The following is a 22424-nucleotide window of genomic DNA, read 5'->3' as shown; positions in this document are numbered from 1 at the left end:
CATGATTCCTCATCAGTAATCAAAATATGACTTTATATCTGGCATAAAATAATATAAGCCTTGTATCTTTGATCAGTTTGTAACAACGCATTTGAAATAAAAATACAGCTTTCACTGGTGGAACTGCATGGAAAAGCTTTACAATTCAAGGGCACCATCAGTTCCTATTTTGCTTGTTCTCATGAAACTCTCCCAGTTGTTTTTCACTCATTATTTTGCTAACATCATTTTACAGTTATTCAGGTCCATAGAATATCAATTCAAATATGATGTACTCTGCATTATATTAAAACTAAAATGCTTTATGCTTGCTTACTATGTAAGCTTTAATACTAGGTAATGTCAATCAAGCTGGACACTCTTTTGGGTCTTCAAGCTTACTAGTCATTGCCTCAAATTGTAATGTCTTTGATTTTACTGGGCCAAAGGAAAAAACAAAAACTTAAATTTGAGGCAAGCATGCTACCACACAGACACCAAATGTGTTCTTTCAATAGCATTAGTTGATTGAGTGTTTGCTTTAACGCCTCCTCAGTATCTTTAAATAAAATGTATGTTCATTTGTTACTTAAAGTCTTGTTTTTCTAGGTAGTGTTCTGTTAAATGTTATTTTTTATCGTAGTTTTCATTCATTGCAATATTGTTTTTTTTCTATATAGGTTTTCCAGAATTTGCCAGAAATAAATCTGAACTTGACTTATCAATTTGTCAAATTACCAAAAGGTTGAATGCATTCCAATGACACATCAAAACCTAAAGAAATCTAAAGGTTGACCCATGGTTTCCAACAATAGACCAATGCCATTGAGTTGAGTTTAAATAGCCTCATTCATAAAAAAAATCGTGATTTTTTGACAGGTTTAACTAATAATACAGGAACTGCTAACGCTTCCGCAGCACTTGTGTTCACATCCGGGTTTTGTCATAGTGTTCGATTCCAATCCTTATTTCTCAGGATATTGTTTAATGGGCTGTCTTTTTGGCAATTGTGCTGGTTATTACTACATACATTATCTGAAACATTTGGCTAAAACTACATATACAATTTATTGAGTATATTAACCAGTGGTATTGTTACATGTATAAGAAATAAGAAATAACACTAAACAAAAGACGACAGACTGAATTGCGTAGGTTTATATTTTTCTTCATAATCTTGTCATCGTTGATTCATACAAATTTATATAAATAAATTACCATTGCATAGTCCCATTTGCATTATTGGTAAAATGCAAATCTTAGATTGGGCATTCTAGCAAACCTTGCAGAAACTGCTTGTGCTTTTCTTTGAAATACAATTTTAATACATTTTAACAACCTGCTGGTTTACAATAATGTAGTAAGCCTGTCGTCTGTCTCTTCCAGTAGTTATATAATATTACAATAGCTGAGCCAACCCTGCGACGAATCACGTGACTGACTAGGGTGATCATGGCGTCCATCTTCTTCCGCTTCCGAATCCGTAGTTTCTACGTCTGATTCTACATCCGAGTCTTGATAATGTCTCTGTGCTAACTTTGGTACATAACGAGTAGACACTAAGTTTTCGTCGTCTATATCTTTCCTGAAGAAAAAAAAACCCAAGTATGAATTGTAAAAATAATCATTTGAGATTCAGAAGGTGGTCTGAACTGAATATGGCTGAAGAAGGAGACACGTGGTCTTTGCCCAGAGTTTGATTCCGCCATTGGTAACTATCCGAATAGCACTCTTATTTGTGTCACAATATACTACTCCATTGGATTAGGAGGACTCTAAAGTGCGATAGTCACGCTAAAGTGCGATGGTCTACGCTAAAGTACGATGGTGTCTCACGCTAAAGTGCGATCATGGTTGTTTGTTTTCTAAAGTGCGATGGAACAAAAGAGAAAGGTTCAAGGAAACTAATGTTAAAAACAAGTCTTTTTGCAAAATCTAGTTTGCTATGATATAACATATAATGCGATAGGCTTTTACTTTACCGGTGACTGTCTCTAAATTTAGAAGACTGACCTAGAAATAATTGCTAAAAAGGTTATTTAGGTGTCACAAAATACTATATTTCCTTTGAATGAATGTTTAACAATTCGGGTGTATTGGATTGATTGTTGGTTGCTTAACGTTCAGTAGCAAATAGTTCATGTATGTACAGGACGAGGGGCGTATTGGATAATTGATGTAGCTTGCCGTTTACACAGCCTTATAATGTAAATACATCCCGGCCTTAAAGTTGTCAGTTGCAAATACAAAATTCGGTCATTGTTGGAATAAATAAAATTTATTTGTACAAGCTTTAATTTAAATGCGAGCCGAGAAAGGTGTTGTTGTTCGAGCTTTCCCCTTTTTCGTAGCGAGTATTAATACAATGTTATATTTTACTACAATGTACGCACTGATGGACAATTAATGATTTACGCTTGAACACACACAAGTACCTTTATTTTACCGACGTTTATACTCTTCAATAATATTGACAATATGTTAACGTAAACGTATGCATTAATATGCATCTGTTCGCTTCCAATATAATGAAATTCAAAACAGTGTGGCTGTGGCCATTGATTGACACATTAAATTAATCCATTGACTGGTACAATTTAGGTGAACGTTTGTATGTAACGACCATTGCTCACTGTGTACTTTTTAAAGACACTCAAACTATGGAGTCACCAAAGGTTCTCAACACCTTAATAAAGTAATTCGAAAAAATTAATCAGAAATAACACGATATCAATTATATAAATCAAAACATAAAGGTTATTTCTGATTAATTTTTCGAATCATTTTATAATAAAAGGCGTTAAGGTAACACGATACCGAATGGCATATCTCCCGATTTCCAAAATTTTTGGCATACGTGTACTTTGAATCGAGTTACATCGGAATATGTAATAAAAAATGGGGGTCACCATTTTTGTTTTTTTGTAATTTTCATAGGAAAACGTCAATTTTGGCGACAAATTTACTTAGGTATATAGGGGAAATGCCTTTTTTCGGCAGACAAACGTTCATGTAAATTGTCCCAGTCAATTGATGAATTTAATGTGTCAATCAATGGCCACAGCCACACTGTTTTGAATTTCATTCTATATTTTTCATGTTCCGGCATGTTCGTGTTTTTTGTGTGTTAAATATCCCGTACAACAAAACAGAAACCTCAACTGCAGAGGTCTTTATGACACAAGGTGAAATCCCATGAGGCTATGTTTTAAAAAATCCGGCCTTTTTATATACATTTAGTGTTTTTCATTCTGAACAAATCACTGAATGTTTTGTGACGGTTAACTTGTAGAAAATTTTCAAAGAGTAGAGAGAGAGAGAGAGTGTGTGTATGTGATGGGGTAGAAATTTTGGTCGTCCATTTAAGGTTCCCTAAAATGAAATAAGATCAAATTGTTGAAAGAACCAACTCCTAAATTATTGTTTTATTTTAAGTTTTACGTTAACCATAATATTTGTTTGATCATGGGTTAACAGCCTCATAGATGTATATAATACTTTAGCCTGGAAACCTGGCCCAATCATACTGCGTCGATGTAGCGGAGCAAATCAGTAGCCAGGACCCCAGGCTATATAATACTTATTAAAGTTGTAGGCTTTAGCAATTAATACGCCATCATAGAAAAATATGCCTTTTGCTTTGTTTCTGTTTAAAACACAATCATAACCTTAACAATTATTAATCTTCCTTCCTTTATTCTTCGTATTACCATAGATGTAGGTTTATACATCTATATCGTATAAGCTTTCTGTAATTAGGAAGACCAATTGTTCCTTCTATGTTTAGATTAGTCATCTACCCATGGTCACTGTGGTAGCCTTGAATAGATAAGAGAACCACACAGTACGTAAAATAATAATGTCTGACAGAAATAGAAAAGTAGGACAACTTGTAATCAATCAGCCCAAACTGATACCAGGAATTCATTGGCTATTCAAGATTAATGACCTCTGTCAGTCGATAAAAATCTTTATTGGTTTCGAGGGACATATTCTTATTGTTCAGAAATATGTGTCAAGGAAAATGGCAAAAAAAAGAGAGAAAGTAGAAGCAAAACCTTTCCTCAGTGAACTCGGAGAAGATATAAAATTTATTTATTATCCTCCTACTGATAATAAATTCCTCTCAAGAAGAAGCAGAAATATACAAATGAATTAATTATTAAGAAAAAGAAAGGTTAATAAAACTAGGTATTATTTAACTTAAAAGATTTATTTTTATGGATATAAGTAACTTTAATGTAACCTTGATTTTTATTGACGAGCTTTAAGAGCTAAGAGTTTTTTTTATACAGAGGACCTGTGATCACATCTCCTTCAGAGAGAGGAGCGTTCTTTGTCATCCGCAGTTGGTTTATTAGTCACCCTTTACCAGCTCCTGAGACGTTTCCTATCTGTAGTATATCTAATGAAAGGAGATGTTGATTAAACACCATTGAGACAGCAATCCGCCGACGACACCCATAGCGTAGACAATTGTCCATACCACAAGTCAAGCTCTAACTTAATCACTCCTGCGAAACACCATCAAACACAAACAAAAATACTAACTGTTAAGGTACGCATTTTTAGTTTTTTTTAAATTTCCACTCAGACATGAGGTAAAACATTTTTTTTAATTTCTTTAATCTTAAGTTTACATTATTAAAAAGAAATATAATAATATGAACTATATCATAGACAAATTAGTGTAATGTAAACAATTTCTTTTTCACTGATACTTATTTTCCATTTAGCCCTTTCCAATTGATTTCGCGACGATTTATTTCAGTTCGGTTTCCAAATGTTCTTGATGTTTTTGTTTTTTAAATTTTCGCGACGATTATTTCATTTCGCGATATTTAATTACTTGCGAAATTCAAGCCCGGGATTCTGGGGCTTTGAACAGGATACATGTACCTGGCTAGCGAAAATCGCCAGTGAAACTGACAACTCGCTCGCAAAATAAGTTGTTCAACTAAGTAAAGTAAAACCATAGATACATGCATTATATAATATCTCTGAAAAAAAATAGTAAGCAACTATACATTTTATTTTGGGCTATCACTATGATGATGGAAGTTTTTAACGACATTGACTTGGGAAAAAAAGGGGGGCTATCACTAATACCCTTTTTGCCGATTATTTATAACTGCCATATTACGTAACTCTTATCGCAGTCCATTGATCTACAAATTCCCCTTTTTGTCTGTTATTTATACATGCCATGTATACAGATCTCAGTAAAGAACTTTTTACGGAGATAATGATATAACAGTATGCATTTGGCTTATATAATGTACTTTTTTTGTCAAATAAATGTGATCAAATGTAGCTCTTCAACTGTTTCGTTTCTTATACATCCTTTGCTTTCAAATATTCGGCTTTTAGCATTCCTGAGTTAAGGTAAAATAAAAAAGCGCTCAAGTTAGACGCAAGCAATTAATAACGTGTTGTTTTCATTTTTCATATGACGGAGTCCACTTCCTGGTCAGGTTATACTATCACACTTAGACCAACTAATAAGAGAATGTTTAATTAAGACTCCAAGAACATTAATGCTCTCACTCTGTCATTTAATCCTATCATCACGATTATCACATGTGGATGAATTTACATCACATCTCAGTGGCAAATATTAACAATATAAATTCTTTTCTTAATCTTAATTCTTTTTTGTTAAATATTCATCTGTTCGACTTTGTAATTTTTTACAACATTTTCCCGTGTTATTTTCATGCGGACATCTGTCCTTAAATATATCAAGGATTTGTATAGTATCCTTGTACATACATGTATAAACAGGCATTCATTAACATTCTTTTCAAAAAGATAATCTGTTGGGTACCATAATTCATTTGTTTGATTTAAAAATTTTCAAAAACACTGTATTCATTGTAGGTGTACACGAATCAATGGGGGAAAGATAAGTAATAAGTGTACACCAATTGGTAAGGAAAAGTATGGGCAATAAGTGTACACCAATTGGTAGGAAAAAGTATGGGCAATAAGTGTACACCAATTGGTAGGAAAAAGTATGGGCAATAAGTGTACAACAATTGACAGGAAAAGTATGAGCAATAAGCGTACACCAATTGGCAGGACAAGTATGAGCAATAAGTGTACACCAATTGGCAGGAAAAGTTATGAGCAATAACGTACACCAATAAATATGAAAAGTTATGAGCAATAAGTGTACACCAATTGGCAGAAAAAGCATGAGCAATAAGTCTACATCAATTGATAGGAAAAATTATGACCAATACGTGTAAATCAATTGATAGGAAAAGTTATGAGCAATAAGTGTACATCAATTGGCAGGAAAAGCATGAGCAATGAGTGTACACCAATTGATAGGAAAAATTATGAGCAATAAGTGTACACCAATTGGCAGAAAAAGCATGAGCAATAAGTCTACATCAATTGATAGGAAAAATTATGAGCAATACGTGTAAATCAATTGATAGGAAAAGTTATGAGCAATAAGTGTACACCAATTGGCAGGAAAAGCATGAGCAATGAGTGTACACCAATTGATAGGAAAACTTATGAGCAATAAGTGTACACCAATTGATAGGAAAAATTATGATCAATAAGTGTACACCAATTGATAGGAAAAATTATGAGCAATAAGTGTACACCAATTGATAGGAAAAGTTATGAGCAATAAGTGTACACCAATTGGCAGGAAAAGCATGAGTAATAAGTGTACACCAATTGATAGGAAAAATTATGAGCAATAAGTGTACACCAATTGATAGGAAAAGTTATGAGCAATAAGTGTACACCAATTGGCAGAAAAAAGTATGAGCAATAAGTGTAAACCAATTGGCAGGAAAAGTATGAGCAACAAGTGTACACCAATTGGCAGGGAAAGTATGAGCAATAAGTATACACCAATTGGCAGGAAAAGTATGAGCAATAAGTGTACACCAATTGGCAGGAAAAGTATGAGCAATAAGTATACAACAATTGGCAGGAAAAGTATGAGCAATAAGTATACAACAATTGGCAGGGAAAGTATGAGCAATAAGTGTACACCAATTGGCAGGAAAAGTATGAGCAACAAGTGTACACCAATTGACAGGAAAAGTATGAGCAATAAGTGTACACCAATTGGCAGGACAAGTATGAGCAATAAGTGTACACCTATTGGCAGGAAAAAATATGAGCAATAACGTACACCAATTAATAGGAAAAGTTATGAGCAATAAGTGTACACCAATTGGCAGAAAAAGCATGAGCAATAAGTCTACATCAATTGATAGGAAAAATTATGAGCAATACGTGTAAATCAATTGATAGGAAAAGTTATGAGCAATAAGTGTACACCAATTGGCAGAAAAAGCATGAGCAATGAGTGTACACCAATTGATAGGAAAAATTATGAGCAATAAGTGTACACCAATTGGCAGGAAAAGCATGAGCAATAAGTGTACACCAATTGATAGGAAAAATTATGAGCAATAAGTGTACACCAGTTGATAGGAAAAATTATGAGCAATAAGTGTACACCAATTGATAGGAAAAGTTATGAGCAATAAGTGTACACCAATTGGCAGGAAAAGCATGAGCAATAAGTGTACACCAATTGATAGGAAAAATTATGAGCAATAAGTGTACACCAGTTGATAGGAAAAATTATGAGCAATAAGTGTACACCAATTGATAGGAAAAGTTATGAGCAATAAGTGTACACCAATTGGCAGGAAAAGCATGAGCAATAAGTGTACACCAATTGATAGGAAAAATTATGAGCAATAAGTGTACACCAATTGGCAGGAAAAGTTATGAGCAATAAGTGTACACCAATTGGCAGAAAAAAGTATGAGCAATAAGTGTACACCAATTGGCAGGAAAAGTATGAGCAACAAGTGTACACCAATTGGCAGGGAAAGTATGAGCAATAAGTGTACACCAATTGGCAGGAAAAGTATGAGCAATAAGTGGACACTAATTGGCAGGAAACGTATGAGCAATAAGTGTACAACAATTGGCAGGAAAAGTATGAGCAATAAGTGTACACCAATTGGCAGGAAAAGTATGAGCAATAAGTGTACAACAATTGGCAGGAAAAGTATGAGCAATAAGTGTACACCAATTGGCAGGAAAAGTTGAGCAATAAGTGTACACCAATTGGCAAGTATGACTAATAAGTGTACACCAATTGGCAGGAAACGTATGAGCAATAAGTATACAACAATTGGCAGGACAAGTATGAGCAATAAGTATACAACAATTGGCAGGACAAGTATGAGCAATAAGTATACACCAATTGGCAGGAAACGTATGAGCAATAAGTATACAACAATTGGCAGGACAAGTATGAGCAATAAGTGTACACCAATTGGCAGGACAAGTATGAGCAATAAGTGTACACCAATTGGCAGGAAAAGTATGAGCAATAAGTGTACACCAATTGGCAGGAAAAATATGAGCAATAAGTGTACACCAATTGATAGGAAAAATTATGAGCAATAAGTGTACACCAATTGATAGGAAAAGTTATGAGCAATAAGTGTACACCAATTGGCAGGAAAAGCATGAGCAATAAGTGTACACCAATTGATAGGAAAAATTATGAGCAATAAGTGTACACCAATTGATAGGAAAAATTATGAGCAATAAGTGTACACCAATTGGAAGAAAAAAGTATGAGCAATAAGTGTACACCAATTGGCAGGAAAAGTATGAGTAATAAGTGTACACCAATTGGCAGGGAAAGTATGAGCAATAAGTGTACACCAATTGGCAGAAAAAGTATGAGCAATACGTGTACACCAATTGGCAGGGAAAGTATGAGCAATAAGTGTACACCAATTGGCAGGAAAAGTATGAACAATAAGTGTTCACCAATTGGCAGGAAAAGTATGAGCAATAAGTGTACACCAATTGGCAGGAAAAGTATGAGCAATAAGTGTACACCAATTGGCAGGAAAAGTATGAGCAATAAGTGTACAACAATGTGCCAGATAAGTATGAGCAATACATGTAGACCAATTGATAGGAAAAGTATGAGCAATAAGTGAACAATAATTGATAGGAAAAGCACACTAAATAAATTCTACATAATTACTTCAATTTAATAATTAGAATTTAGATTTTTTTGTTTAGAATGCCCTTAAAATACATTTATTGGAACACTAATAAAATTTTGCAAAAATCAAAATAGCATGTATGAGCTTAACAATGACATATAGGAAGTTAATCACATGTTTGGAAGTAGGCTAAGATGCTATAAAATAGTTTCAGATTGAAAATAAAGGTCAAAGTTGCTCTACTAATGTTACTGGGTTAGATGTCAGCATGATTTGTACAGATATGAAAATACATCTTGACACCTAACTATTTCCTGCTGATCAATGACGTACAATGTGTTTTGTCATGTCTTTATATGACACCTAACTATGTCCTGCTGATCAATGACGTACAATGTTATTTGTCATGTCTTCATAGGTATGTTTATTCTTGTTTGTCACAGCATACATGTATTAGTTCATCAATATTTATTCACAGCATCATCCAGGCAATTAAGCAAACCAAACCATGGTTTGACCATGGTTTTATAATCATTTGGTTTAAGGATGGTCAACCATTGGTGCATTTTGACAGGGGTAATGTCACATACCCAAAGTTGGATGTTACTAGAAAACACAAGCTTGTTCATACATCTTCTGAATTCTAGAGCTTTTATAACTTACAAGCAGTTCCTCAACTGGCTTAACATACGCAGGGTTACATCTCACTAAGGATTTTTGAAGTGCAGGGACTAATCTTTGCCAATAGCAATCCTCTATGTCCAGTATTATATTTTTAACAGCGATATCCATTTCCAGCCCAAAAAAATGTTAGTCCTGATTAGAAGTTTTTCGAAAGATAGCCAGAAAATATTTAATATTTATTATTGGAATTCCACTTTTGGTTTAAATCATTCAAGATAATGTTAAGTTACTATTTTGAGAGATTATTTATTTAAAACATAAATTAGAAGCACAGACAAGCACAATACAAATAATATATAAAGCTAGCTAGAGTCTGGATTTTCTTCTTATATATTTTCTATTTTTTTCAAGCCTTTTTTCTCTAATTCTAAAAAAATGTTGCCCTTATGGTCTAACAGGGTCATCAAACATATATGTTTATATAGATACCCTAATGATATTTGTGGGTTTTTTAACTCTGGTTAAAGGAGTGAGGTCCGGTAAGGACCGATTTTGGCCTCAAATTTCAGGTTCGTCTGACGAAAGATTTTAACAGATTTAGTCATTAAAAACGATCCGATTCAAGCTCAAATATGAAAAATCTACCTAATATGCCGAAAAATGTCACTTTTCAGATGGTTTTTGGTAAAAATGAAAGTGGCCGCATCCGTGTTCATCCTCAACCTTTATATATGTTATGTATTATCATAAAATACAACTTACATTTCAATATAAAGGATGAACACGAATGCGGCCACTTTCGTTTTACACGAAAACCGTCTAAAATTTAACTAAAATGCTAGAATTATGAGGATTTCAGTAATTTAGTATGACTTAATGGTGCTAGTACCAGATATATGTGTATTGTATTGTCAAAAACAGCCAATATTTATGTAGCAGAAGCATTCTACTGTCCAATAAATAACTAAAGGTTTACATTTTTACAATTTTGTAAAACTGCTATATTTTGGGGCCAAAAAGGGGTCTTACTGAACCTTAAGTATATATACTCCTTTAACCTTAGGTATTTCAAAGGAGAACATTTTGCAAAAGTTTAATAATGGACAGAGAGAAAGACATTTAGGATGAGAGATAATAGGTAAAAAGAATGAGTTCAAAGATCAGTAAATTTCATGGAATACTTTATGATCTTTCAACTAGATGCTCTGCAGGGCGCAGCTTTATACAACCGCAGAGGTTGAACCCTGAACCGTTGGGCAAGTATGGACACAACATTCAAGCTGGATTCAGCTCTAAATTTGGATTGTGATTAAATAGTTGACACAGCATAGGTTTCTGACACAGAATGAATGTGGTCTAATAAACTTAAAATTGTTTTTTGCCTTTGAGCAATTCAATATGCTGTTGAATATATTAATCCTCTCAAAAAAAAACCCCGATTTGAACCAACTTGAAACTGGGCAAATAATAAAAAATCTAAGTGCATTTTTAGATTCAGCATATCAAAGAACTCCAAGGATTTGGGCCTCTTATTCCTAAACTGTTGGGACCAAAACTCCCAAAATCAATCCCAACCTTCCTTTTATGGTCATAAACCTTGTGTTTAAATTTCATAGATTTCTATTTACTTATACTAAAGTCGTGGTGCAAAAACCAAGAAAAATGCTTATTCAGGCCCCTTTTTGGCCCCTTATTCCTAAAATGTTGGGATTTCAACTCCCAAAATCAATCCCAACCTTCCTTTTGTGTTCATAAACCTTGTCTTTAAATTTCATTGATTTCTCTTTACTTATACTAAAGTTAATGTGCGAAAACCAAAAATAATGCTTATTTGGGCCCTTTTTTGGCCCCTAATTCCTAAATAGTTGGAACCAAAACTCTCAAAATCAATCCCAACCTTCCTTTTGTGGTCATAAACCTTGTGTCAAAATTTCATTGATTTCTATTTACTTAAACTAAAGTTATAGTGCGAAAACCAAGAAAATGCTTATTTGGGCCCTTTTTGGCCCGTAACTCCTAAACTGTTGGGACCAAAACTTCCAAAATCAATCCCAACCTTCCTTTTGTGGTCATAAACCTTGTGTCAAAATTTCGTTGATTTCTATTTACTTAAACTAAAGTTATAGTGCGAAAACCAAAAGTCTTCGGACTACGACGACGACGCCAACGTGATACCAATATATGACCAAATTTTTTCAATTTTTGCGGTCGTATATAAAAATGGAATAAACAATAAATATTAGTTAAATGATAAAATGAGATATTGGACTATATATCAATGATGCAGAAGCATAACCTACAAAAGTTCATAAAAAAACTAAAATCTGTATGATCTTTAATTGTAATCACCCTGATTATAGACAACTTCTTTAGATATATAGATCACTGTAAAATGTTTTTCCAAAAAAAGGGGTTAATTATTATTTTCAACAAATATGTAGGGACTAGCCTTTTCTAACAAGAGTAAACTTTTATCATCTACAAGAAATATTTAAGGACTAACCAATTTTATTATCTGCAACAAATGTTAAGGTACTAATAACCTTTTAAAGAAAGGTTAAGTTACATGCTACAAATAATAAAAATATGTATTAACTAATTCGGTTCTAAGGTATTAAAAAAATAAATCTAATTTAATATTTGTATATAGAAACCTTAACTGCGTCACTTAGTACTGCTTTGCATAAAATAGTTATAAACTGAAGGTTAAATATGTAACCTTTATCAACTTGTACTGCAACAGGTGGCTTTAATATATGTCGGTCATTCTAATCCATGTTTTAAAAATATCAAGAATTAAATAAATCTGAACTGGTTGAGAATGATACATGTACAGAAACAAAACTTTGGTCATTAGTTTTATATTTTCATGTTGAATATGAAAATAAGGAATTGTGGTAAAGATTGCCATTGACACAACTATCCAACAAAGTTTAAATAAAGTGGATATGTTTAAGCTAATATAGGCAATTATTAGCTAATTTAAGGCTAATAAATATTGTACAGCTTTCAACAATGAGAAAAACCCATACTTTATAACAAAAAAGTAAAATCGCAGGTGTGAATGGATATTGTAGACAATTAGGTATCATTAAACATATCTTTCTGATTTAGTAATATGTTCATCAGTTGTATAAAGATCTATAAAATATAATAAAAGTCAGTTGTCTATCCTTAACTTAAAAGAAGAAATATCTCCAAGCCTCAGTCTGCCAAAGATGATTCTCTGTCAACTTTAGATTGGCTTTATATTTTTCAATCTGATACTGATGGCATAGTTAACAGAGATTTGCATGTGTTGTCAAAAATATCTGTCAATCATAAACTGTATTTTCAACAATTAAGTCCAGTGCTTGAACCAGTGTTGAAATTAGCTCTATTTAGTACTAACAAATATGAACAAAGGTCGATAACTCATGTCAATATATTGATTTAGAAATGATACACAATGACTCCAATTGTTTCATCCTCTCTATTCTCATCAGCAATTGGAATTAAAAAAATATCTTCTTATTAGTTCCCTTTTTTCTACATGTATGCAAGGATTTGTATATTATTTCATGGGTACCAATTTTCATGGATATAGCCATGAAATCAACGAAAAAATTGTATCCAACAAAAAATAATGAATCCACAGTATGCTATAATTATAGCTCAATTGCCAATCAGGGAAAAAAATGGAACTTAATATAAGTACACATGCACCCAACATCTGCACACTAATTAGTGTACCAGTAACACCTAGAAAGACAGATAGAACAATATTTTTCATACTAAACTTTACAATTTAAAACTTTAAATATATTGATAGAATAGAAAAACAAATTGAAGGCAGAGATTAAAATCTATATAGGATGGTCTAATGGCATGACCTAATTCAAAATAAAAAAAAATATAATTTTGATAGTTCGCTGTTCTACAAATTACCAAATAATAATTGACCTTAATCACCTTTCTTTTCCATTAGCCAGCTAGAGGATTGTTTTTATGGAGTGAACATATTTGGTTCCATCAAATGATACTGTAATTATCATTAATTAGATACATTCATACCAATGGATAGGTACTTGCTACCTGTAACTGTGAAACCTGTATACTAGTGTAACTAGAACAGTTATCAAACTGTGAAACCTGTATACTAGTGTAACTAGAACAGTTATCAAACTGTAAAACCTGTATACTAGTTTAACTAGAACAGTTATCAAACTGAAACCTGTATACTTGTGTAACTAGAACAGTTTTCAAACTGTGAAACCTGAATATTAATGTCAGTAGAACAGAGACCTTTCAGGTCCTAATTGAGGTCTGAAAAAAGTGACTTTTGAAGTCCTAATTGAGGTCACTAGAACAGTGACTTTTGGTAAATGTCAAATTTAATAAAAACAGACAAAAGATTCAGTTCGTCTAGGCTGAAATATAAAGTTACCAGTGGATTAGCATTAAATATATAAATACTTATTCTAAACATATAATGGAAGAAAACTGTGCCTCTTAAAAAAGGTTCCTACTGATCTTCCACAGTAAATTGTGTGTGTTCTATCATCCAAAAATATAGTAAGTTCAAAGTGCATTTCTTTTAGACAATCAGTGCAAATTGAAAGAATTCCTCATGATCTATCTCAAAAGGATTTTTACAGTGTAGTATAGTACCAACGTTTGGGACAAATCATATCAAAATTATAGCACATTATACTTCTGAAAATATTTCAAAGATCTTCTGCAATAAATTGAGTGTGCAGTGCAACTAAAAACTAGTTCCCTGGGGTCTCAAAGGTAAATAAAGTGAACTTTCATTATGGCCTTTTTAATTCTAATAATCCAAAAAAGAAAACTTTATTATTAAATTGATTCAGTAATTGCAACATTGTAGCAATATGTAAAATGATATAATGCGTATAATAATGTGTGAGAATACTAGTCAATAGATATAAAAAGAAGATGTGGTATGATTGCCAATGAGACAACTCTACATCCAAGCATAAATGTATGATCCAAGTCACAATTTGTAAAAGTAAACCATTATATATATTTGTTTAGGGGCCAGCTGAAGGACGCCTCCAGGTGCGGGAATTTCTCGCTACATTGAAGACCTGTTGGTGACCCTCTGTTGTTGTTTTTTATTTGGTCGGGTTGTTGTCTCTTTGACACATACCCATTTCCATTCTCAATTTTATCATTATAGGTCAAAGTATGGTGTTCAACTCGGAGCCTTGGCTCACACCGAACAGTGTAAAACCATTCAAACAGGGAAACCAACTGTCTTATCTATATAAAAACAAGAACAACAACCATTGAATTAGAACAGGTAGAAACAAAAGCAGCACTATGATTTAACTGTTTTAATAGGTACATGTACCAACCTTCACCCTTACCTGAAACAATAATGCAACACTACAACATAGAAAGACACGACATAAAATATAAAATCTGTTTTTAAATGCTTTATTGGTATAACTATATTGACCAAACCCATCAACATTGGCTAAATGGAATTACCAACTTATTACAGCAGCTTTCTCTGCTTTGCAAGATTAACAGAATCTTACGTAATTACATAATAGGTTCTTTCTAAATTTACAATGGCTGAATGCACCATAATAGCATTATTTGCTATATCAGTGCTCACACCAGCTTTGGTTTAAAATAACTTTTGCATTGTTATGTAACATACTGCAATATTAAGTCATTTTAAGAAAAGGAATTTGATAAGTACACAAGCACTCAGTATAAACAATAAATATTTGTCCTTGCACATTAAATTAGTTTATTGGAATACAGATTCGATTATGATTTAATAACAAGTAAAGTTTGCAAAGAACCAGACATAAACAAGACACAACAAATACATTAAAACTTAACAGACACTCAGATCTACTTGCTAAAGCCCCCCACTGGGTACAGGATTTTTTTGCTGTGTTGAGAACATTATTGCTGGCCTTTGGTTGTTTTCTGTCCTTTGGTTGTTTTCTGTCCTTTAGTCGGGTTGTTGTCTCTTTGACACATTCCCCATTTCCATTCTCAATTCTATATCATATTATATACTTTACTGTAATCCTTTTATGGATGTTTTCATGTGACACAAAGAAATAGAGATTATAAGGGTTTCGATAAAAGCCCTATGTATGTACTGGTAAATGCCTCCGATATCCGAAGAACCCCTCGAAAGCTGCGAGGGTACAGTGGCATCCATGTACACTCCCTAACGGGTTTAATCATCATGAGATGTGTCACTAACGTATGTTTATACGACAATTATTTTTACAAGGACAATCAATCCCCACCCAACACAAAGAGAGTGCTAGGACACCGGGCAGTCTGTTATTATGGTGGAGGAAGCCGAAGTACTCGGAGAGAACCACCGGACCACTCAGTGGAAACAGACAAACCAGAGAGATATCAGAAGATTGATCTCCAGGTCATGTAAGGGACAACTTTGACCAACCGAGGCCCCCAAAGTACCCATTCTGGTTTAAACTCCGGTCTGGGTACCAGAGATGTGTGTGAGAGGGTGAAAATTGCCCTTCTGATGTGCTGATATTTTTAGCATCCCGAGTGAGAATCGAACTCGGGACCTTCAGCACTGTAGCCATCGGTCTTAACCACTAGACCACGAACTCACATTTCAAACATGACTGATATGGATCTTCAGACCGTTGGCTGATAAATTAAGATGGAAATTTTATGTTTTTTACTTGTATTTTCTACTAAAAATATTATAAACTAACAAAATATGATTAGTTGTACAATCTGTTACAATTTAAGATCAGACAAACAAAAAAATATGGAAAAATTCTATGTAGGGGTTGAACTGCAATAGACATTGTTCCTAATCAGCAACATGTGACCCTACATTTTTCAAATCATTTAACAATAGACTGTTGCGTCAGACATTTTTCTAATTATAATGTGAAATATTCATCAGAAAGTATGTGATCAGGCGTATGACACCAATCTACAGATCATTAACACATTTATATACTGATAGTTTGCTGTCCTTTAATACTGATTATATAGGTCAAACGTATGAGGCCATACATCTTTCCATCACAACCATATATGAGCATCTCTTATGATGTACATGTAAATTTAAGTTATTTGAGAATGGTTTTCCAAACTGTGAAAGCTTGATGAAATGTCACTGGAGTAGCACTGTTAAGCTGTGAATATCAATCTGGTTAAATGTTACATGTACTGGCCCTAGTGAGAAGTTAATTCATCATTATATCTTAATAAACGTTTTTTACAATATAACATCTGTGTGGAAGATCTACATTAGATGTCAAGGTCATTATTTAGACAAGGTCATTACATAGACAAGGTTTTCAAACACCTCCCTAGCAGTCAAATCTCCAGCTGTCTAAGATCCATACAGTAATGACGCCAGGTCATCAAATAGACAAAGTCGTCAAACACCTCCATCTCAATAGCAGTTGAATATTTATCTGAATGATATTCTCATGAAATCTCAAGGTCATCAAAGACCTCAATAGCAGTTGAATATTCATCTGACAGAGATTCTCATGAAATCTCAAGGTTTGTCAAACACCTCAATAGAAGTCAAGGTCATTAAATAGTCAAGGACCTAAACACCATCTCAATAGCAGATGAAAATCCATCATCGGAAGTCAAGGTCATCAAACCCCCTTCATAGCAGTTCAATGCTAAATATCCATCCTTTGAGAGATCTTTATATTATGAGTCATGAAAGTCATTTTTTAGTCAATTTTTTTTGTTTTTTTTTAGTAAACCCAATTTTTTTGATTAGTTGTTGCATGGTTATGCCTTTTAGATGAAGCCTTTATGGTTGTCAACACATGGTTTTTTATCAGTAGACAAGATGGATTTATATGTGGACCTCAGTGTCACATATTAAATAGTTAGGGAACTTATTACCAGTTGATTTTTATGGGGAAGGGACTTAAGGATGGAAAAAATTGTCATGCATTTTTTTAGTAGTAATCTCTATCCTCCTTTTTTATTTTTACTCTATTCAGACCTGCATTTTTTTTTGCAACGTGTCTCATTCTGCATTTTCATTTTAATCAAAACTGTCCTGCCTTTTTTTTTTTTTAATCCTAGCCCTCTAAAAATCAAATGGTAGCTCCATTGGGGATATGATTAATCCTACCTGGGCATGGTAATGTTAACATAAAAGTTATGAGTTCAGTCATGTCATCCTACCTAAACAATTTGTGACTTAAAAAGCAGTCTGTGCTTAAATAATTCTATTCCAAAATACAGTTTACTTAAGGGAGCTACCATTTGATTTTTAAGGGGGGGGGGGGGGGGGGGGGGGGGGGGGCTAGGATGAAAAATTTTGTCCTGCTTTTTTTTTTAGTTGTAATCCCTGTCCTGCCTTTTTATTTTTTACTCTATTTGGTCCTGCCTTCTTTTTTTTTACTAGTTTATCCTGACTTTTTTTACACAAATTGTCATCCTGCCTTTTTTTTTTACCAAGTTGCTCATCCTGCCTTTTTTTTTTACTCAAAACTCCTGTCCTGCCTATTTTTTTCAAATTTCATCCTAGCCCCCTCCCCCCCCCCCACCCCACCCCCCATAAAAATCAAATGGTAGCTTCCTAATAGAGAAGCAGAAAAAAACCATTTTCAAATACCTAGCTTGAATTCTAAAAGAAAAAATGAATAAATTAAACAGAAACAAAATTGTAATCTATAATATCTAGCTGCCATCTCCAAATATGAAGCAACTCTCTGCACTCTATGTATAATTAGGACATGACATAGGTAATTACCTTACACTTTTAAATGTGTCTTAATCTAGATAACACATAGCTATAAGATGTGCATAACTACTAAGCCTCTGATAGGTGTATTATAAGGCTACACAGTTCAAATGCACTTTTGCCTGATAGTTGATTAATTTAAAATTTAATGCAATTTGAAGTTGTTTTTGAAATAAGAAATACATTTTGTAAAAGAAAGAATGTTAAAGTTTAGGACAGAAAAAAAAAAAAACTTCTTTAAACTAATACCATGGAATTATTTTTGGTATCTTTTGAACAATATAAAACTTATATCAGTGACTGTCTCCAAGTCAAACGTCCATTTCACTGAACTATACTATACATAAATGTTTCAAGGGGCTAGGATGAAGCCCTATTTTGGATGAGGGATTTTCTTGCTTTGTTGAGCACCCATCTGTGGCATTGGGCTGTTTACTGGTAAGGATATTACTGCAGTCTTTGAGGCATTTCCCGGTTTCCTTTCTCAGATCTAAATTTTGTTATTATCTGCTCAATTAAATTTATTATTTTTTTAAAAATATATTCTGTTAGATTAAGGGGACTCAATTTTAAATGAGGATCATTTTAATCATTATATAGATTATTAAGATATAAATGTATCTGAAAGAATTTCCTGTATACCATTCACCTGGCTAGCTGTGTTTTATATATATTAACATTTCATATCTCCTTATATTATATTCTTTCAATTTTTTGCAAAACATGGAAAAATAAAACTTGACATTCTGTATAGATATGATTTTTTTAAGAAGAAGTACAATGTATAAATTTTATTGTTGTTGGGTTGTTTGTCAATAGCATTCCATGTCAGATGACTTTCAAACAGATCAAAGCAAGAAAAAAATAAACATAAAAGGTAAATTTTCAAAAAATTCAGGAAAAGTCACACTAAAGAGGGTTTGCAATTTTTTTTATTTTTCATTCTTTTATATAGTATTTAGTTATTCAAATTTGACAACCATACCACAACATCAACTTGGGTTTTACATTAAGTTCTAAAATAAATGCACTGTGATTTGTATGCTATGTCATTGTACTGTTACATGTCCTTTATATCATACATTCAACTTCCTTACAAACAAATTCTAGGACTAATAACCAACCAATGAAATTCCTTGACAGAATATGTCCAGACGTGACAAGTATATTACATACAGAAATCCCCTGCATCCTATTCTAATTATTGCAGACATTCTTTTATACTGTTTCTTGCTGCGTAAGGTGCAAATTTCAATAATGTCTTCCAATTCAATTAATTTTTTTTCTCTATTTTTTGTCCATCTTGCAGACTTACGTCTTTACTTTTGTCGTTTTTAGAACAAACCAATGTAATCTCATCTTCATTTCAAGATAAATTATTGTCAAATATCATCAGCAATTTTATTGAGTTTAATAGAATTTGATTACGTAATTGAACAGACTGCAATGTTAGCAATTGAGCTATATCTGGTATATTTTCTATTATGAGATCTTTAAAAAAGTTAAACTGTGAATTTTATATAGGGCGACTAAGAAAATTTCATCAGATCACAACCATGAAATGACAATGGTACTGCACCATTAATTTCAACCATTTTGTATAAGAAGCTGAAGGCATGTGAATTCCTTTGAATTACACTGGTTAAACTATAAAAATCTAGAAAATAAGGCTTTTTGTGGAGCTAAGGATTAAAATTGTGTGGTTTTTGTAAACAATCCACTTTCCAACAACATTTTAAACTGATATTGGAGCTATTAATTGTCATCTCTTAAAAAACTAATTGCAATTAACAAACAAACATGTTGAGTTTTTTGTTCACTAATTTTTAATACAAATTATATTTTTTCACAACCCTTCATTTTGAAACTATATGTTTTTATAGATATTTATAACAATCAAACAATTTCTTTTCAAAAGTCGAATTACAGAATATAGATCCCTGTTAAAAGAACAAAACGAAAGTTCAGTAGTTCTCTCCAACAACTTCCATCAATAAAAATTGACAGCCAAGAAATAAACAATAGTACTGAAATTGATATTTAAAACAGCCAATCTATCCAACTACAAATACATGGTCTGAGTCTCTATCATGGAAAGCTATTATATGCAATATAATAATGAAGGGTAAAATTTGAAATTAAAGTTTAATTGATGCAATAAAGGACCAAAACCGTCTGATGGCTGACAGCCTTTTTAGAATTTCTTATGGCTGTTGGATGTAAGATTGAACAAGTCTTAAAAAGGCCAACAGAACAATCTAAGGAATGAATGCCAAAAATACAAGTCACTTCTTATTCTTTTTTTTTAAGAAGGGGTTAATAAAAACTGACAGAGGTTACAAACGATATCATTAATTCAAACATACCTTTGGGATTTTTACAGGAGAAAAATGAACTAACATGGCCATTGAACTGAGTTAGCAAGTACTGCCCTAAAAGTACTTAAATTATAAAATGATTGAAAAAAAAACCTATTGATTTGGTTCATGTGATACATATTTTATCTACCACCAAACATAGAAATATTGATCACGTATAAAGTGTACTCTTATAGTGATAACTCTCTGAGACAGATAATCTGACAGGAAACAGCAATTCTGCAAACACTTAAGTTCCAATGTACTTTAAAGATGTACTTCTCAAGAAATATGACCAAGTTATTGGAAGAATATTGGTATTAGTTTAAAATAATTTAGGTCCCTCAATTCAACTATTATTTAGGTATAAAAAGATGTGGTCATTAGACAACTCTCCATCCAAGTCACAATTTTTAAAAGTAAACTATTATATATATTTGAACATCGACTTTTAAAAAGGTTACATATCAATATTCATGTCTGCAAATGTATGTATTTCAAAAGATTCATATGTTGGTAATTTTTTTATTATGCCCCATTTATGGGCATTATGTTTTCTGGTCTGTGCGTCCGTCCGTTCGTCTGTGACCTGCTTCAGGTTAAAGATTTTGGTCGAGGTTAATAAGTTTTTGATGAAGTTGAGGTCCAATCAACTTGAAACTCAGTAAACATATTCTTTATGGTATGATCTTTCTAATTTTAATGCCAAATTAGAGATTTTATCCCATTTTCACGGTCCACTGAACATAGAAAATTATAGTTTGGATGGGGCATCTGTGTACTTGGGTGACATTCTTGTTTTATCAATTTTAAGCAGAAATTATAGAAATTGTTTCCTATTAAATCATAATTTTTAAATTTGGAAGGTGTATAACATCACAAAAATACTGAAAGCTAAGATCAAAATTAAGGTTTAAGGTATTTTCTTTTATCAACTTTAAGCAGGAATTATCAAACTTGTTTTTTTCATAAGTTTTCAATTAGGAAATGGTTAGACAATTTGCATTTTCTTTTTTTATTATGTATTTTTTGTGAAACAAATGTGGATGAGGTTCACAAGCATGGATCTAATATACTAAGTTTCATGCATATTTCAACTTCTTGTGTCTAATTGACAAGATAAATTACTACTTTTTGAAACAGATGTAAAATGCAAAATTTAGTATGAAAAGTTGCAAGGTACATAAAATAAATCCAATAATTGGAAAGATTATTTTTTTTATCCCAAACTTACAAATGGTAATAATATTAATACAAAACATCTATCTTAAACCTTAGAAGAGCTAGGTTAACAAATATAGACCTTAAACTTCAACAAATCCTTAACTTAGAAAAGATTGAATCATACAGAAAAACAACTTTCACAAACTTAGCAATAGTCACTACAAACAGAAAATAGCTATCACAAACTTAGCAATAGTCACTACAAACAGAAAATAGCTATCATAAACTTAGCAATAGTACTACAAACAGAAAATAGCTATCACTAACTAAGCAATAGTACAACAAACAGAAAATAGCTATCACAAACTTAGCAATAGTACTACAAACAGAAAATAGCTATCACAAACTTAGCAATAGTCACTACAAACAAAAAATAGCTATCATAAACTTAGCAATAGTACTACAAACAGAAAATAGCTATCACAAACTTAGCAATAGTACTACAAACAGAAAATAGCTATCACAAACTAAGCAATAGTC

The 22424-nt window shown here is 32.6% G+C and overlaps 1 protein-coding gene across 1 annotated transcript in view; it reads right to left on the bottom strand.

Moving 5' to 3' along the window:
- Positions 1-1028: 1028 nt before the first annotated feature.
- Positions 1029-22424, bottom strand: part of LOC139500721 (POC1 centriolar protein homolog B-like) — a 126620-nt gene continuing 105224 nt past the window's right edge. Inside the window, exon 12 of the mRNA XM_071289558.1 lies at positions 1029-1564. Within this exon, the coding sequence (XP_071145659.1) occupies positions 1369-1564 (196 nt within the window). The 3' untranslated portion in view covers positions 1029-1368. The remainder of the gene's footprint in view (positions 1565-22424) is intronic.

Source organism: Mytilus edulis, chromosome 13, assembly GCF_963676685.1.
Source record: "Mytilus edulis chromosome 13, xbMytEdul2.2, whole genome shotgun sequence".
Classification (NCBI taxonomy): Eukaryota; Metazoa; Mollusca; class Bivalvia; order Mytilida; family Mytilidae; genus Mytilus; species Mytilus edulis.
This window is presented reverse-complemented; position numbering and strand designations above follow the sequence as displayed.